Source organism: Coloeus monedula (genome assembly GCF_965178545.1).
Source record: "Coloeus monedula genome assembly, chromosome: 1".
In the NCBI taxonomy this organism is placed as follows: Eukaryota; Metazoa; Chordata; class Aves; order Passeriformes; family Corvidae; genus Coloeus; species Coloeus monedula.
This window is the reverse complement of record NC_138781.1, coordinates 60,547,202-60,565,704: the sequence shown is the minus strand read 5'-3', so window position 1 is coordinate 60,565,704 and position 18,503 is coordinate 60,547,202. Positions and strand designations below refer to the sequence as shown.

At 36.7% G+C, this 18,503-nt stretch overlaps 1 protein-coding gene across 1 annotated transcript in view; it reads left to right on the top strand.

The window, feature by feature from the left end:
- Positions 1-18,503, top strand: part of ADCY1 (adenylate cyclase 1) — a gene marked incomplete at both ends in the record, with an annotated part of 147,130 nt that overhangs the window by 116,594 nt on the left and 12,033 nt on the right. The window contains 5 exons of the mRNA XM_082278765.1: positions 1,155-1,252; positions 4,471-4,555; positions 8,473-8,562; positions 11,467-11,723; positions 12,356-12,482. Of these exons, the coding sequence (XP_082134891.1) occupies positions 1,155-1,252; positions 4,471-4,555; positions 8,473-8,562; positions 11,467-11,723; positions 12,356-12,482 (657 nt within the window). The remainder of the gene's footprint in view (positions 1-1,154; positions 1,253-4,470; positions 4,556-8,472; positions 8,563-11,466; positions 11,724-12,355; positions 12,483-18,503) is intronic.

Below are 18,503 nucleotides of genomic sequence, written 5' to 3'. Positions count from 1 at the left end.
TATATCCTGTGTTTTGGTCTTTCTTTTGATCCTCCAAACTGCCTGAGTCACTTGTTTAATGCTGTCTCATTGCAATGTGTCTGCCTACTTGCTCATCTGCTCTGGAGAAGTGTTAGTGACAAGAAGATGCATAGGTAGCCTGATAAGTATTGATCCAGAAATTCTAGAAAATATTAAAAAAAAATTAAATCTCTGGACAAGGTTGTAATCGTACACTAGTGTGGCAGTGCTGAAAGCAGGGGATTTATTCCAGACTTAAAAGATGCACATTGGCTAACAATTGTTCCTACCTTGTAAGGTTTGGGGTTTTTTGTGAATACAAATTATTTGTATTTACAGCCTTTAGTTTATGTGTTTGAAAAAGCAAAATTGTTATGGTTTTGAAGTAATTTGGCAGTAGCATTTATTTTTCCACTGTAAGTCACTTCATAGTTGTCTGATATTTCATGTCACTACTGTTTCAAGTTAGAAGTCTGTGTGCCATATTGGATCCAAATTTTTTAAGGTTTTAAGCATAAATTTTGATTTCAAATTTCAAAAGTAATTTATTATTTGACTGTAACTTTTTTCTTTCAAAATAAAAAGTCAGAAGACCAGAAGGTGTAAATGAGATTGAACTTTGGATCTTTCTGAGAAAACACTTTTGTGTTTACACCCCTAGAAAGCTTCCTGTCGTTAACACTGTAGCTTAGTGGAATCAGGAACAGTAGCTTCTCCAAACTGAGCCCATGTATCTCATTAGCAGCTGCCTCCAAGTCCACTCATTAGTGTTCTGTCCTGAGCAGCTGAGGTGACAGGACTTTTTGAAGGCAACACTAAGGCATGTTTGGCCTTTTTTCATGATGAATGAGTAAAGGAAGTGCCACCCCCTTCTGGTTCAAAGTGGCTAAACTTTTTTCTCAAAAAGATAAACTTATATCTGAGCCTAACCCAGTTTTGACTAGTTACAGGGTGAAAGAGAAGTTTGTCAAGGAAATTGTTGTGTAGACTTGCCTCATCTGTTTTTTTCATGTGAATTAAGCCATCATGTTTTTAAACTAAGTAGGGGCTTGTTTTATTTTAAGATACAGTTCTTCCTCACTGAGAATGGACAAGTGTGGTGTCTGGGTATATATAAAATATTTACTGTCTTCATTTCTTCCTTTCTTTAACAGTACCACCAGCTTCAGGATGAGTACTTCACCAGTGCTGTAGTTCTCTCACTAATTCTAGCTGCCTTATTTGGCCTTGTCTACCTTCTAATAATACCACAGTAAGTTTCTGTCTTTTGCTGTCGTAACTCAAAGTGGAACATTCTCAGACATCTGCACAGGTCAAAAATTAAAGTCTTTGGAACAGGAATGGGCATCTAGGTTGGTATCTTCTCACATGGGTGATTCTCTGTTAGACCCTCAGTTTGTTATCTCTTTCATTTGTCCATGGAAGACACTTTTCACTATCTATTTTTTTCTTTTGTAGAAATATGCATTTAGAGGTAAAAAAAACATATTTCAGTGTTTATTTAAACTTTCAGTGGTTATTTTTTACTTATTTAAAGTATTTCTGCAATACAAACAAAGGTGTTACTGCAGCTTTTCTAGATGTGTCTGTGGTACTTTGGATTAAGTATTTCAGGATTGATAGCAACATAAATAAGACTATACGGAGTTTAATGGCAACTAAGTACTTAAAGTACCCATCCATCTGCATTGAGGCCTGCATTTATAGCCTTCATTGAAGTTTTTGGTATCAACACTATCCCTGCATTAACTGCCTAGTGCACAGTTTGGCTATGCCCACATAGCTTGCGGTCCGACCTTGACTGCAGTAAAGCAAACATAACAAAATGATGTATTTGGGAGCTGTCCTATGCCTATGGTTGAGTGATTAGTTAGTAATTACCTCAGATTTTGTCAGTTCTATGTGAATGCTTACTGAATAAAAAATACTTAGAGCACTTTCAAATCTAGACATAGATAAAAGAGTGTGTAAGGTATAAAATTATTAATAATGAACTTTTTTTCAGATGAGGATATCAAAACATTAAAAATAAACTTTACTCACTTTTACTAACTATTAGTATTTCAATGGGAATAGAACTGGCCACAGGATAATGCTTTTGAAAATTCCATTTAATTATGGTATTTTCTATTCAGAAATCCCCAGTCATAAAAATACTTCTATATTCTATTATTTCTAGTTGAAAGATTAAAAAACACTTTATTTACTTTAATAAAATACAAATACTAATTTGTAATATAGTGCCTTTCATCTAAAGAATTCAAAGTCACTGATAAGAATCATCATTTACATCATCATTTCCAGACTAATGACTCTGCTGACTAATTGGAGTATAATCAAGAAGTCTTTCATGTTCTTCTTCAGTAAGCCACAGCTGCAGTACATAGCAGTTTTGAACAAGGAGAAATAAAGAGTATTAGTGTAGTTGAAGCTAGAATGAATTTCCAAGAATCATATTAATAGCCTTTCCAAAAACTACTGTCACTTAAAAACAGCTGCATGGAGATTCAGTTTAAGTCATGATCTGACAGACACACAAGCTCCAGCAGAATATCACCACTGAAGATCATGAAGATGGACTGGGATAGTTGAAAAAGCCACCCACTGAATGCTCCGAAGTTCTTTCTTCCAGTGTCTTGAGTGGTAGCTTTATACAGCCAAATTGCTGTTTTTCTTGGGCTCTTCCCTTGCTGTGGCACAAATGCAAACATGAGCTCAATTAAAACTTTGGAAGTATAGGGGAATTTCCCCTCTTTCCAGAATTTGAGCTTTAAGCTGCTGTTTAGATTGCCAAAGTAGTAACAAGTATGGCAAGAGAATGCAAAAGACAGACAAGGCTTGTAATATGTTACTCTAATGGTAGAAGTGATACATCACAATATTTCGAGAAGGAGGTTCATCATCTAGACAAGAAAATGTCATAGGAAAGTCAATTACTGCATAAATATACAGAAATCAATGGGCTTGCCATTCTTACAATTCCTATCATTGTTTGAGCAAAACAGCGTCTCAACTAAAGAACACATTTTATATCCCCAGATGGAACTGGTGAAAGTAAGGCTATGTTCCTGTCAACCTAATCTGTCCAATTATGCAATTATGGAGGCGCATATGCAGTGTAGCCACTAAAAGCCCTGAATATGAACCTTTCTAACATCTTATTCTGTGTTTATTTAAAAAAAAAAACCACGATGTAGCCCTTTTTAGATGCCAACCCAAATGTCTGTCAGCGTCCCAGTCAGCACTACTGTCAGTTGTCAGCTATTGCTGCCTTATAAAATACTGCTGCAGTCATGTCCCCTGCATTCTATTCTAGCATGCTACCCTCATGAATACAAGTGAATTCTCTAAAGGCATGAGAGTCTGCCTTGATTAATACTTGTATTTAGAATCCACACTAAGAGCACCCAGGGTCACCTTCCAATTCTGGGTATACATACTACGCCACAGAATTCTCCCTGTTCCAGTATCAGTAGGAACTGTTACATGAATTTGAAATCAAAGTTGAATAGTTAGAAATTCTACGGGAGAATCGCACACTTCTGCTGTCAGAAACCCTGTAGAAACAATCTTTCCCCAGTAATTGTCAAGGGCACAGATACATATATGCCTGAATCCATGGCTCACATGATGTCTGAACTGGCTGGTTTGTTCTCACAAGTTAGAAAAGAAGGTGTGAAGGTCATGTTATGCTACTGTCATACAGCTGTGATTCCATGGTTGTCATGGGGCCAGGCTGCCCCTGAGCAGAAATCAAATGCACCTACACTGGTGGACTAATTTTTGTCAGCTTGCTCACACCCATAAGGTACTTTTCCAAGAGAAGTTTTCTGGAGAACGAAAGTTCTTGGTTTGCACCCCTCTTCTCATGAAGAACAAGCCTATTTTGATTGATCAGAGAGGGAAGATTTAGAGTTTAAAAATTATTACAGCATCTATGTGAAACTTAAAATTTGTCTAACCACTGAGGAAGACTCAAAAGGAGAGAGTTGTTCTGCTTCATTAGAAGGCAGTCTGGTCTGATTTTATTTGACTTGCTAAGTGTCTGAATTGAATGACCGTTGATTTCTGAATCTTTGAGAAAGAGAAATTAGAAGGAAAAAGTATATGGTAACTGTTAACACAGCTGCCAAGGCCAAGTAATTGAGTTACACACTCCCCTTACAGGAGTCATTATGCTGAATATTCTGCATTAGCCTACAATTAGAAAGTGTCCCTCCTGACTACCATACATTTGAATTTTTGAGGTACTTTGATGTCCTTGCTAAGGTCAGAGTGGGGACCATATGCAAGAGCATTTACTCATTTCTTAGTCTCGAGAGCAGTGGACTTCACTGTTAAATTTGTGCTGTGATGGTTAGATCCTCCACCATTTATTTAGAATACTATTTCAGAAGGAGCCCAAACAGAAGTTTGTTCTCATCTATTACTGAGTTGCATTGCAATACTTCTATTGTGTTTTGATTCTAGGAGTACCATAGTTCTTGTTCTCCTGGTGTTCTGCATATGCTTCCTAGTGGCTTGTATTATGTATCTACATGTCACACGAGTACAAGTAAGTGATTTAAGATTTTGTGACTATTCTTCCTTTTGGTGACCATGCTATGTTTGTCTTTTGGCATATGAAGCCATCAGTGTATGCTTCACAGATTCATAGAGTCTGAAATCTATGTGCTTTAAAGTTCATTGGTAAGTAATGTATTAGACACTTCAAAACTGAAGATGGATCATCTGAAAGTAGATTTTTTACATGAGTAATCATTAAAGCAGTGTAGCATTCAGTGCCATTAATTCTATGCTTTCTTTTTTGCTAAATCTTTCCTGAACACCTACCACTAAATACTGTGTTCAGATAAACTGCTTTAACCTGACTTCTACTCCTTTCTGACTACAGAGCACACTATTCTCCCTTTCATTCCAGCTGGTCTGGGTGTAAAGTCCTGCTGACTTCCCTCTGTTTTCAAATTTTTTCCTGCCAAAACAGCAGCTGGTTTGATAGTAAAGCACTATGTTTTGCACACACAATCCTTGGCCTTTTCAAAACCTTCAGTAATGATTAATTCTCCTCCATTATATTTTCACAACAGTAATGATGCAGAAGGATATTTGGTTTTTTTAGGGAAGAAATAGGTCTACCAGATCAGAATAAAGCATCTACAGGCTAATCTTCTGATGAAAGAAATCTGTATTTGATTAATCTAAACTTAGTCTTTTCAGACAATTATCAGGAAAAAACACCTACGCAATTAATCAGCTTTGCTGATTAGCACACACAAATTTTAGTTTTAAAAAGTGCCCTTTGGAAGAAGAAAAGCATGTGTTTTCATGAAAACATAAATAGTATATTAGCAGAGTATCAGGTACTGAACAGAACCTTATTTATAAACTTGAAAAATTATTTGGGAGTAATTTTGATGATCTCTTTTTTTTTTATATTAGGGCAGAGTAGTTTATCATCTGTTCTGCTCTCTATAGATGGTAGAAATGCAGATGAAGTTTGTAGGAAGTAGCTGCTCTTTATACCATTTCCCTGGGGCTAGTGAAAACTTAAGAAGTGTTCCATCTGTTTTGTCAGTCAAGAAAATTTGTATTTATTCCAGGTTCCTCTAGAGATTCAGTACTATACAGGATCAAATCCAGCATTAGAAAAAGAAAGAAATATAAAACCTTAGAATATCACAATTTAAAACTTTGTGACAAAAATTCATCTTATATAATAAATAAAATAGAATTAATATGGTATGGATAATGGATATAGAATTGTAAAAGAATAATTCCCCTATTTTAATCAGTTTTCTGGCACTTACTTGCTGTTTCACACTTCACAAGTGACTCAGCTTCTCCATGCTTTAGCATTAAATGCCTTACTCATAAAACCACTTTGATAATATTTTACTGTACCAGTTACCTAGAATTTTGGGAATCTGACAGTACTTATTTAGTTAATATAAATTCCACAAATAGAAGAAAACAAAGAAAATTAAACCCAAAATTCTATGCTATCATAAAAGTGCAAATGCAATCTTAGAATGTCTTAAACTCAGAAGTATAAATCTTATTAGTGTCAGAATTTTAATTCAGACCTCATCTTTTAAACGTTTCTTTTCCATTTTAACCCAATAGCCTAGCATGTCAACATTTAAAACATATATGCACTACACAGACCAAAAAAAATTGTCTGTGCAATGTGTCAGGACATGTGATCTTTGAATTTGTATTTTGCTTTGTCCCTATTAACTATCCAGCACTATCTTCAAACTATGGGTATTATCTCTTTAACAAGCAGTAGATAGCTTATTTGGTTGAAAACTGAATTAATGGACTTTATACACTTTCTTCAAACACAATTATTTTGTTTTATTTATATGGATAAAACCACACGTGTTCCACCCCATGTGTACATAGGATTTTCATCTAGTTAAGTGGACAGTTTGATGGGTAAAATACTATGGGGATGATCACATTCAGAGCATGGCAGTTTATGGTTATACTTTACCTGAAAACCAGTAATAAGTGGGATACTACAGGAGTTTATCCTGAATTCTGTCCTGTTTGACACTTTTATCAACAGTCTGGAGAAGGACATGGCATATACTTATGTCAAGTTTTCAAATTACTACAGTTTCGTAAGAACAGTAGTAAGTAAGTAGTAAGAACAGGCAGGATGACTGTTGAGAGGGTCCTAGATAGGTTGACAGAATGGGCCAACAGGAATCTTATAAATACAGAATGGATAATGCAAAGTCCAGGCCCTGAGAAGAAATAATCCCCTGCAATGACACAGGAGGAGTAACCAATTCTGCAAAAATGGCCCTGACACTCTGGGGATCAAGGCAGACAGTACTTTTGGGCCCCCTGAGGTCCCTTCCAGTCAGAACTGTATGATAGTGATGAACAAAGGCAGAAATAGTCTGTCTTTTTTTCATAGTGTAATTTTGGATGTTACTGTAGCTTCTCCCTTGAGAAAAAGCTTTTCAATCTCAGATTCCTATAATTTGAGCTATTTGTTCTACAATATGCTCAGTTTTATTAAAGGTGATATACCTCAGGTATCCTAATCTGTTTTATTGATGCTAATAGTTGCATTGGTGTAGCAAATTAACTCAGATCCATAGTACAAATCTACTATTGATACTATATTGATTGCTCAACACCTACGTTTACATGGACTTAACCTATACTGAAGCCAGAATGTATTTGTAGATCATACTTCCTTTTTTTTTCTGCAATTGCTTGTATTCTCATGTGTCACAGCCCATATGAAGTTGATTCATCTATAACTGCCTGAAACGTTTAATAACATGGTCATACATACAGGGGAAATGTCTCTATATATGCAAAAGGAAAGGGACACATTTCAATACATGATTTCTGTTTTGCCAAGGCTAAAGTAGCCTCTCTCTATGAGTGCTTTGCTGCCTGCTGGAAGCTATGCTTTTGAGGTCGGTGATACCCATGAAGTGAATAGCTTTTCTTCAAAACTGTTGATTTTCATCCAAAAATCAGGTGTTTGCTTGCTCTATTTGACCTTAGGTGAAATCGAACCTTGATAAATCTGAGCTTCCTCCTTTTAAACGACACGGGATAATCCCCACTTTAAATCTGACTGTTTCTTGGATTTGATTCTTGACCCTTAAAGTCACTGGAAGAAGTCCTGTGGTCTGAAATATATATCCAGTAGATAATAGATGCACCAAACATTCTTAGTGCAAAGGGAAAGGAAGAAAAGAAGCTTTACCTGGAAGCAGAGTTGGTCAGAATGACTGGAACGGGCCTAAGTACACAGCCTGACAGACTTACCTTTCCTGTCTCACGTTCTGTCACAGACTTCATAGGAGCAAGAACTTGACATGTAATAGTGTGATAAATGGAATCACGGTAAAAGTGAAGATAAACAAAATGTTCACAAGACTCCATTTCACCAGATACTTTTGTTCTCTACTGCTGTTTCTGACAAATTCAATGTTTTTATGAGTCACAATAATTAAAACTACCCTGGCATTTAACATGCCTATTATAACAGAAGACACATGTGCCACTCTAAAATTTTATGCTATCAAAGTACGTTCTCTTGGATCACAATTTGGAACTGAAAATTTGCAAGACAAAAGTTGCTTTGGGTATTTTCCCCATGATAGCAAAATCAAGTGCTATCCTCATGTATTATTTACATAATGAGTAGACATAAAACTAAAATTTCTAAGAGTTCTAATTACAGTGAGAAATAATGTATAGCAATAATAATTTCACATTTATTATCTCCAAAACTGGAATTACAGTTAAAATACGTCTACAAAAATAACCAAATAACAGTTACTATGCAACAATACCTACAATTTCGTAATTTGCAGTACAGGTTAAATTTCTGTATCCCTTATTCACTTCTCTTTATAGACTACTAAAAAATAACAACCCCACCTTAAAAATATTTTAAATATTTTATCTATAAATCTTTTTTTTCTTCTTCCTTAGTGTTTTCCAGGGTGCCTGACCATACAAATTCGTACCATTTTGTGTATTTTTATTGTGATCTTAATATACTCCGTGGCTCAAGGCTGTGTGGTGAGTATTTGAATCAAGTATCACTTAAATTAGCATTCTGTTTAAAGAACAAGCTGGGGCAGGTCCATTAAACACATACCATATTTTCATCTGATGAATTCCTACTTCTTTTATTATTCATACTTGCAGAGCATGCTTCTTCAAAATTAACCCCCTTTGCTGCAATTTGAACTTTCATTGCCCTGAGACAATGTATTGTGTAGGACAGTGTATTGAATTAGGAATGGCAAAGCTATTAGCAAATTACACAGATAATACCTATTCAAAACCAATATAAATTTGTATGTCAAACCTTAGCATCATGTGGACTGATGATGTCATGCACTTTGTGGGAAAACTGGTTTTAAATGTTCAACTGCTTGCTAGTTCAATGGCTAATATTTTGTGACAGACAAGGTATGGTGTCAAAACAAGACTGCTATTTCTATGTGGCAACTTATGGAACATATTTCTGTGTAATAACAGGGTGATTTTTAGTCTAGGCTTTTAGTCTAGGCAGATCAGAAAGATAGATTTTAAAATATTGACAGTTTTGTGTAACGAGAAGAGGTGCTTACACTATGCTACTTACATGATCCATTCACGTCTAAAGTCTAAAAAGCTTCTGTTCTATTAAGTGAACATGCTCAATACTTCTGAAAATTAAGCTTCCTTTACTGTAGATTAGCAGAGAGTTCAACATGGTGGACTTGAATTCCAATGGTATTCAAACTTCACCTAAGTATTTGTCAGTCAGTTGCCTTGATGAATTCCTAGTGCTCAATTTCAGCATTTTGGCTGCTAATGCTAATGAACTAAACATTTTAGGGTACTCGAAGGAAAGAATCTGCACAAAAATAGCACATAAAACACAATTGGAAATGCTGAGAAGGCAGATGTTTCAAATCATGCCTCTCTGCAGGAATTCGACAATGTGTTCTGACCATTAAGAAAACATGAGCAATTCTCAGTGCTGAGATGCCAAGCCTTGTATTTTGTATTTTGTGTATTCACTCGTCCCTGGACCTGCCCCGAGAACATAATAACTAGCTTATCCCCATGAACTGAATGGGCAGAGGATCCCTTTTCTGTGAATTCCAATGTCCCGAGAGGAACCAAGAATTACTGATGCTGAGACATTTCTGGGAATTCCTGAACATCATCTGTGTGAGTAACACACAGCTGTAATAGCACACAGACACATATATGGTTCCTAATGTGGACATAAGCACAAAATGCATAGAGCTTTGCAGTGATTCCAGGCTAGCTTCTGAGCAAATTCTGTGTATCTGACTTTGGGATTGAGATTAAAGTTATGACAGCCAAAACTTTTGTGAATCAGCCTCCACAGATCTGACACTTACTTCGACCAAATGAAACAAGCACCATTGTTGCCACTTAAAGATGGTGAGAATGAGAAACAGACATTGTAAGCCCTAATGCAAAGCTGAACAATAGTGTAAGAAGACAGATTAGAATTCAGAAGTTCTGACTTCCAACAAGGCAGTGATCATTCAGTTACAACTTGGAATAGGTCAGAAATATAACTTTATCCTTTCCTGAACAATAATAACTTGTAACCTAAGGAGAAATGTTTAATCAGTAGAAATTATTAGTTCCTGCAAGGTAATGCCTCTTGAATTCTCAGTTATCAGAAGAGCTAGGTGTTGAGGTTCCACTATTGGTTGTACAGAAGATAATGTTTTCCTGGATAGATTGCAGATCATTGATGAAGCCCTCATGCATGTGTATGTTTTTGGATGAGTTTACCATGAAAACATTTTTAAGGATATTGAACAAAATCCCATTAAAGGGGTTTTTCATTTCACTCTCTCAATCTCGTTTCATAGTGTTTCCCATTATGAGTTTAACTCACATTTTATTTATTATGTCTCATCCTTCTAAGTTAATACAACCCCCATAAAATACACGGTTTAATCACCCTTCAGGTTGACTCAGGTCAGTTACTTTACAGCATACTATAAAATTTCATTGTCAACATTTGGGATGAAATAAAAAAGTCTTATAACACACTTCAAAAGAGAAAGCGTAAGTACAGGGCAGAGCGTATATGATGGTGCCTGTTAAATCAATTTCACACTACCATCCCACTCTCCCCACTTATACTAACTCTTATCCATTTCCTCTGTGAGGGTTGAAGGTTGGACTGCAGTTAAAACTGGAGCTCTAGGGACTTGCACTATGTGCCAGAAATTCCTCTCTTCCTTGTGTAACAGCTTTGAGATATGTACATGACATTGTCTTTAGGATAGGCAGGTTAGGTTTCCCCAAATTTCCGATAAGCAATATACAAAAAAAATTTTACTTCCCAGTCTAAGAAGGAAATGAAACTCCTTGGATAACTGCAATGACAGGAATATTAAAGATGAGTCCTTGTGTTTGAAACATATGTGACAGCAGAAGTCTCTGTGAGATGGAAAAAGATATTATGTTTAGTTTTTAACTCAATTAAAATATGTTCTCCTTTGTATTTAAGTAATTGAAGTTTATATGATTTGCATAGTCAATAAAACAAACATTTATTTATATCTCTGCTCTGTACAAGAACCTTTTTCACCTGCATGGCCACATAAAATGTTAACTGAAGTTCCTTAATTTTGCAGGAATATGCTGGCTTGAGAATCTCTTAGGTTTTAGGAGCACTGAGAGGGAAACTATTAAACTTAGCCCACACTTGAACTGATTGTCCTTGTTGGCCTCTAATTAACAAATTGTGTCTCTCCCCTGAAACTCAGTGGAGCATTGCAGGAAAAGGAGATTTTAATACAGCATTGAGCTGGGTGGGAACTCCACAGCCATAGTTTTCCAAGTAGAAATGAACTACAGTCAGCCTCCATAGCAACTATATTTCTGTTTATTTCGCATTTAACTTTCTCCTCTTCTCACCTCTTCTGTGTTTTCTAGGTTGGCTGCATGCCTTGGGTTTGGAATACCAATTCCAGCAGCTCAATAGTTATAATTTCTCCTGGTGGAACAAATAAAACAATGAATGAACTTCCATGTGACACAGCCCACTATGCTTTCCTTTCCTGCATAGTGGGGACTCTCACCTTGGCAATATTTCTACGTGTATCTTCCTTGCCAAAAATGATTCTCCTGCTTTTTGTTACAATTTTGTACATAGTTATTCTGGAACTCAGTGGTTACAGAAAAGCAGTGGGGTAGGTATCCAGCTAAATTAAACAATGGGTAATTTTCTATAGATAGTTACACATTGACTACTTATTTCTGAATTGTCCTCTAGTGTTCAGTGCTGCCTAGGACTATAGACTCAGTAGAGTGTAAGAAATACTTCAGTCATCCTCTCCCCAGCAATTGTAGGATCTAGTAACATCCATCAACTGGAGACCAGCTTTTGGGAGTTGGCAACTGTTGCCCCATTGTTCTGTAGTTTTATGCTAATGTACCCCAGCTGAACACACTGCAGTCTAACTATCATATGGAATAGAAAAACACACTTAAAAACGTAACTGCCATGTTTCAGCAGCCCTCAAGCAATCCCAATTTCAGTTAAGCTTTTGAGCTTTTCAATGTTTTTATATTTCCTAAGTAAAAATGTGCACACACATTATAATAATGCATAGCATTAAAAAATCCTCAAGAAGTTGCATGTTGGCATGATGCAGTGATCAGATGTCCTGCCGCCCATCTCTCTGCCCAGATGAGCCTCCTCAAAAAAAGCTAGTGATTAGGAGGTACCCATGTGTTCTAAACTAAAGATCTGATATTAAAAATGTGCAGCCTTAGGTATTAGACCTGGAATAAACCCATTTATTTTCTTCTTATTTTTAAGGGGCGGCTCCTTTTATATGCGTGGCTATGAACCAATACTAGCTATTTTGCTATTTTCTTGTGCTTTGGCCCTGCATTCAAGACAGGTGGACTTGAAACTGCGTCTGGACTACCTCTGGGCAGTGCAGGTAAATCACAGGACTTTACAGTATCCATGCACAAAAAATGATGTCTGACTTTTTGAATTGGTTGGACTCAGATTACAGGACAAATTAGTTGGACTCAGACACTCAAATTTTTTCATGTCTTTTGGGGTTCACAGAGAAAGATTATTTTAGAGCTTTCTTTCCACAGACCTATAAAATTCATCTTTTTCCTGGAGAAGTGACTTTTTGTTTCTTTGCAGTTGTTCCAGTATATCATTAATCAAATAATATATTTATATCTAAGGTGCATTAGGAATAAACTGTTAACAATAGAAACTTGAGATAAAAAAATCAATTCCATGGGGTTTTTTTATCTGATTATTCAAAAAGGAATGAAAGTAAATAAATATTCAGTTAAACTGAAAAGAAGCAAATAAAACTGATAAAAGGAAATATTTAAACCTATATTATACAAAGAAACTATGGAACTCTTTCTCAGAAGAAGATTAGAAATTTATTTAGATACCAAGTTCAGGGACCTTTTTTGAAAATTTAATTCCTAACTATCATAATCACAGCAAAAACCTACAGAAATTATATTAGCCATAACATGGGCATCAGGATATGTCTACCTCCTGTCACACCTCTCAGCAGTCTAATTCCCACGTCCAAGGTGTTTTACACCGGCCCCCAAGGGAAGGAGAAAGTTGAATATGTAAGTTTGTTTGGTGGAATTTGGAAGTTACAGTTACAGTAAAGCTTACATTCCTGTAGTTGACAGAGGTCGTATTCTGTTCTCATCTGCATCCTGTGAACTGTGTTGTGAAGAAGACCATATAAATCATTGTAGCGCTTGCTTTTACACATAACATCAAGACTGAAATGCATGGGTTACTGGTTGACTGGAACACATCCCTGGATCCACTGTATTACATAAAGTGGAGAAAGCAGTTATGACTTAGCTCTATTATATTCTGCATGAGAAGTTTTTCTACCTAGCAGTTAAGCTTCGTTGGGATTTCTTGATTGACTTGATGTCCAAGACTGTGTTCCCCTCTTTTATGCTTTAAGATTATCTTGTTCTATAATTTCCATGAACTCTGTACAGCTCAGCTGAGTGTGATCGTTTAATTCAGTTTTTGTCCTATGACCTGCAGTATTCATAACTGCTGTGCCTGTCAGCCTCAGAAGCTTGTTTTGGATAAAGTGATACTAGTTTCTGTTTGCTATGGTGCCAAATACAATTTTCAGATGTAAAAAAAAAATCACCTGATTTTGAAATTCGGTGCTGCACATGCCTCGCTGGATAGTCACTAACTTTATGTGGGCTGGCAAGCGGTGGAAATATGTGAGTGCCATATGATCCATGAATACAAAACCTTCTGTATGTTATTCCAGGCCCTGATCATCATTCCAGCTACTGCAACTTCCATGGCAAACTGTGCATCCCTAATGCAAGTACTGCTTAAAGATGCTTAGTTTTAAGTTACTTTTAATTAACAATTAATTAGTTTAAAAAACTTAAGTACAGGAGTATGGGATGCTTGTCTAATGAAAGACCAGAACTGGACTTGGACAGTGGTAAAGGAAGAAATATGAACTTTTCTGTTTTCTTGGAGACAGGTTATATAAAAATACCTAGTCATCTATCACTATTATTAAAACCATTGTGCACTTTCTCCAAGGGACAATAAGGGGAGATATGAAATGAAATTTCAGTATTGTCCAGTGGCATTTTCAGGTACCATCTCAAAAAGTGCTTTTCATCTGAGAAGATCAAATGCCATTTTCAGATCTTTTTAGTTGCAAATCAGAGACTTACGTAGTGCCACCTTGTGTGTGAAGTTTGCATGATAATAATGAGAAAGGAAAAAATCAGTTTAGGTAGAAAATTCAGAATTTACATAACATCAACGTAACTACCATTCTTTGAAATCAGTACGCTATTCTTGGTCTCTTAGATTATCTGGACATATACATTTCATCTTCTCAATTCCAAGTGGAAGATCTATTCCCTGTGCAATAAGTAATAGTGGATAACATGTTGAAAGAAATGCTGTTCTGCTTCCCACTCTGTGTATTGGTTGTAAATGATATTGATTCCAAGGACTAATTAACGTAACATGCATGTCCATGATGGATGTTACAGAAGTGCTTATTGTACTGATAAATTCAAATGGATAAGCAAAAAAACCCCCAAAACATTGTCTTTGAACTTACTAGGTTCTACAGCACAGTAAAAATCTGAGTATTGAAGGCTTGGGGAACACGGTTTGTTGGAAATATCTATATGTTAACGCTGCCTTGGAATAGTTAGCAAGCTGCAGGCTATTAATTGTTTAACAGCCTTTAAGAGGAGACAAGTAAGAGCCGGTTTTCTCTAGCTGCTGGACTGCAGGAGCCTTCTATAAGGCTAAAAGCAGTATTGGTCATGTTTCTCTAAAGCCATAATACTACTTAACATTAAACCATATTGGCTTAACTTGGTTATAATTCTGGTAACAGAAGTTTTAGAAAGTCCGTCAACTTAGTGCTCAGGGCCTATGGAGATTTTCTGGTTTGCAAAGGGAGTGTGCTGATTCTTTGTGCAAACATTGAATTGCATGAACCAAATGCTAAAGCTAGATTCACATCTCCCAGTAGCCAGCCCCTACTGTGTGAAGATACTCCAGCATGGTTCAGCATGTCATTTTAGGAGGCTTTTTAATTGCTGGCTTACATCTGGGGGAATTTCAGACTCAAGGGCTATTCTGGAAGCTTCAAGCACTTTGCATACTTTTAGTAACGTTCGTTGTTGGGCTAATCCTGTAAAAATGTTCTCAGATGAATAAAAGCGTTTGTGGCATAGGCTGCAATAAAAAGGATTTCATAGATAATTTCTTTTATTTCATCATGAACAACAGTCTAGTACTACTAAATTATATTTTAAACAGTGAAAGTATCCTGAAATTAATCAGTAGGAATACATAGATACATACTCAGTGGTCTATGCTAAGGTCTGAGGAAAACATACTTCCACACATTTTTTCCACCCCATCAGGGAAAAAAGTTCTTTGAAGAAGAGCAGTTTCAAACAAGAAAAACTGACTTAGAATAAACACACAGTTTCAAGATAAGTTAACCTAATTTCCACTCATCGAGGTTGCATAACCAGAACAGTGATAATACAGTAGAATTTATGTACATCATGTGGAAAGAATACATTTTCTATGGATGATATGTTGTTAAAACATTTATATTTGTACTTACTGTTCACATGTTAGTGGTGTTATAGGCTCTTGTTGATTTTCTAGGGTATATTTCTGTGCCAGATTTAACCTTTCTGAATACCACAGTATTTTCAGAAAACATCTGTTGGTTGTTTTCTTGATATTTTTAATAGGCATTTGGAGGAGAATTTTGTTTTCTGCGTAACATTGTTGAGTAACTGTGTGCCTCATATGACAATAACTATGAATAGCAAATATAGGAGCATTTTACTTATTTGTGACTGGTAATCACTTTTGATCATGCAAATTATTTAATAAAACTGGGAGAGAAAAAAAAAGAATGGACAAATAAATACAAGTAATAAATTCATGAAGATCCTAAAGCTGCCAAAAAATGTAGTTGCTCCCTCACCCAGGATTTGTCACAGGATGAAAACAAGAATAATAAAATGATATGACTTCATTTGATGCATTTGATTGATGCATTTAGGGAGTACTAGAATATCATTCTGCTGTCTCTTCTAGTCCGTTACACTTGTAAGAAGTATCAGTTTTACAGTCTGCAGGCAAGACTTGCCAGGTGTCTTCGCACTTCCACTCAAAAATCTGGCTCTACAAAAGCAGTGTGATGGGTTTGTTCCCTGTGGATGTAGTGCCATCTTCAGGTAAACAAAATGAGATTTCCATGGTGCTGGTGCCTAGCTTCTTTTTAACTGAATCTTGAAACAGTATTTTCATGTGGTATCTATTTAGTCAGTGACTTTTCTACAGCATTTTTAGGTTTATTAAACTGTCAGGTGATATAATTGTTCAGACCACTTTCCAGATAGAGGATGGGTAATCACTTACCAGCATTGTAAAAGCTGTGGGATCATGTGTAACTATGTAAAATGCAGTAGATGTTAATTAGATTGATATAAAAAGTCATAGTACCAAAAACATTTTAAATTTTGTCACCATGTCCAGTGCAAAAATAAAGCCTGCTTTTAAATACTGCAGCTCTACAAGTACAGTTGGGTTCCACAAAATGACCTAGCTGTCACAAATACCAAACAGGTATAAACAAACAGCAGAATGTGAAAAATTATGTTGGTGCATTTTCTTGCTTGTTTATTTTCACAATAATCTGCCTTGTTTTTTGAGCTAGTAGCTATTGCATAAATATGCTGGCAGCTTTCCTTAATTAGCCAATGGCAATAGGGGCAAATAGATTAAGGTTTAAATGCCATTTAGCTGTTTGGATAATATTCCCACCAGAAATGTAAATACCTGTGATCTGTGCAATTTTAATCTTTCAGCCCCAAGTACTCCTTCTCCCTTCCCAGTGTCTGTTTTTCCTGAGAAAGAATGATGCCTATGCATCCTTTAATCTCAGCTGCTCAAAGGGCACTAGAAGGTCATGAGTCACAAGGAGGAAGGACAGTTTTCATTGCACTTCCCTGAAGGGCAGAAAGCAGGAAGCTGGAAAAAGGTACAGAAAATACCAGTGATTGGCTTACTTCCCTCCCATATTATCTGTGTGATGGGATAGTTTTAGTTTGTTGGACATGACTAAGTCTTTTTTTACCTCACCTTCACTCCTTTATCTTCCCTTGTGAGAGATGCAATGACATTTTTGCTCTTTCCCCAAGCAGCTTCTGAGGAATTGAATAAATGAGAGCTGTCTTAGGCAGTGCAGGGCAAGAGGATAGATACTCAAGCTCCTTGCAGTAGTAGCAGATGAGGTACACTTCAGTTCATATTCTTAATGGATCACTTCAATAATAAAGCAGGATGTTAGGCATGATCTGTGGATGGGTTAAGGGCAGTCCATGCAGAGACTCTGTCTAGGGTACCAGCAACAATACAGCAGTATTGACCAGTGTGTGTTCTAAGATAATATGTGTTTGCTTTTCAGCATGAGAAAGTAATGCAGAAGGAATGCTGTGCTAATTCCATGAATGTTCTGTTTCTAGTTCTGTGGCTAGGTCGGGCAGAGCTAACACAGCTTAGTTTTCAGGGCACTGCATTGGCCCACGTGGGTATTGTCAAGGCTAATTTCTCCCAGAACACACGGAGATAGTGCACTCCTCTCTCTCTCTCTGTTAGCTAGGAGGTGCTTGACCTCAAATAGGTCAGGGGACAAAAAAGTAAGAGCATTCCCTTTGTTCTGCTGTTTACATAATTCGCCCCTATTTTAGGTTTGCTGCCATTATCCACCATGGTATTATTCAAGGGCTTTCCATGATGTTAGGGGTTTTTTCATGTGAAAATGAAGATTTTCTCAAACGCTTAGTGTTTGATTAGTCTGACTGTGCCCCAGGAAAGCCGAGACCCTTGTGCTCAAGCAGTCTTCCAGCACTGCCTGCTATGGGGACCCTTCAAGGAGTCGTCTGCTAGATCAGAGTGCAGTTCAACTGATTTGTTCAGGGTCACATGCCAAAAGAGAGACCTCCTGCTGGGTCTCCACACCTTTACCCACTGCCATTGACTGCTAGCTGTCTTGAAGAACCCACATTACCAGTTTGTAGTTAACACTCTTTATTAATAAAAAAAAATGGTGAGAAGTTAAGGTTTTAGGATTGCTGGTAATAGTATCTGACTGCAAAAATATATTCAAAGCAATATGCAGACAAGCTCTAACCCCCAGTGAAAGCTAGCTCGAGGTAATCAGTCAGCATGGATAGAGTACAATTCTTACCCCATAGGTGTCCATATGGGGGAGAAGAGAGGTTCAGCCTGCCAACTAATCCCAGAAGATATGATGGAGTCTTCTTCCCTTTCTTAACTCTTCTTTATGTTTATGCAAAGCCTGAGTGACATTAGTCATGCATCTTACTCAGTGGGGGGTGGTCATGCCTTGGAGGCAAGTAAC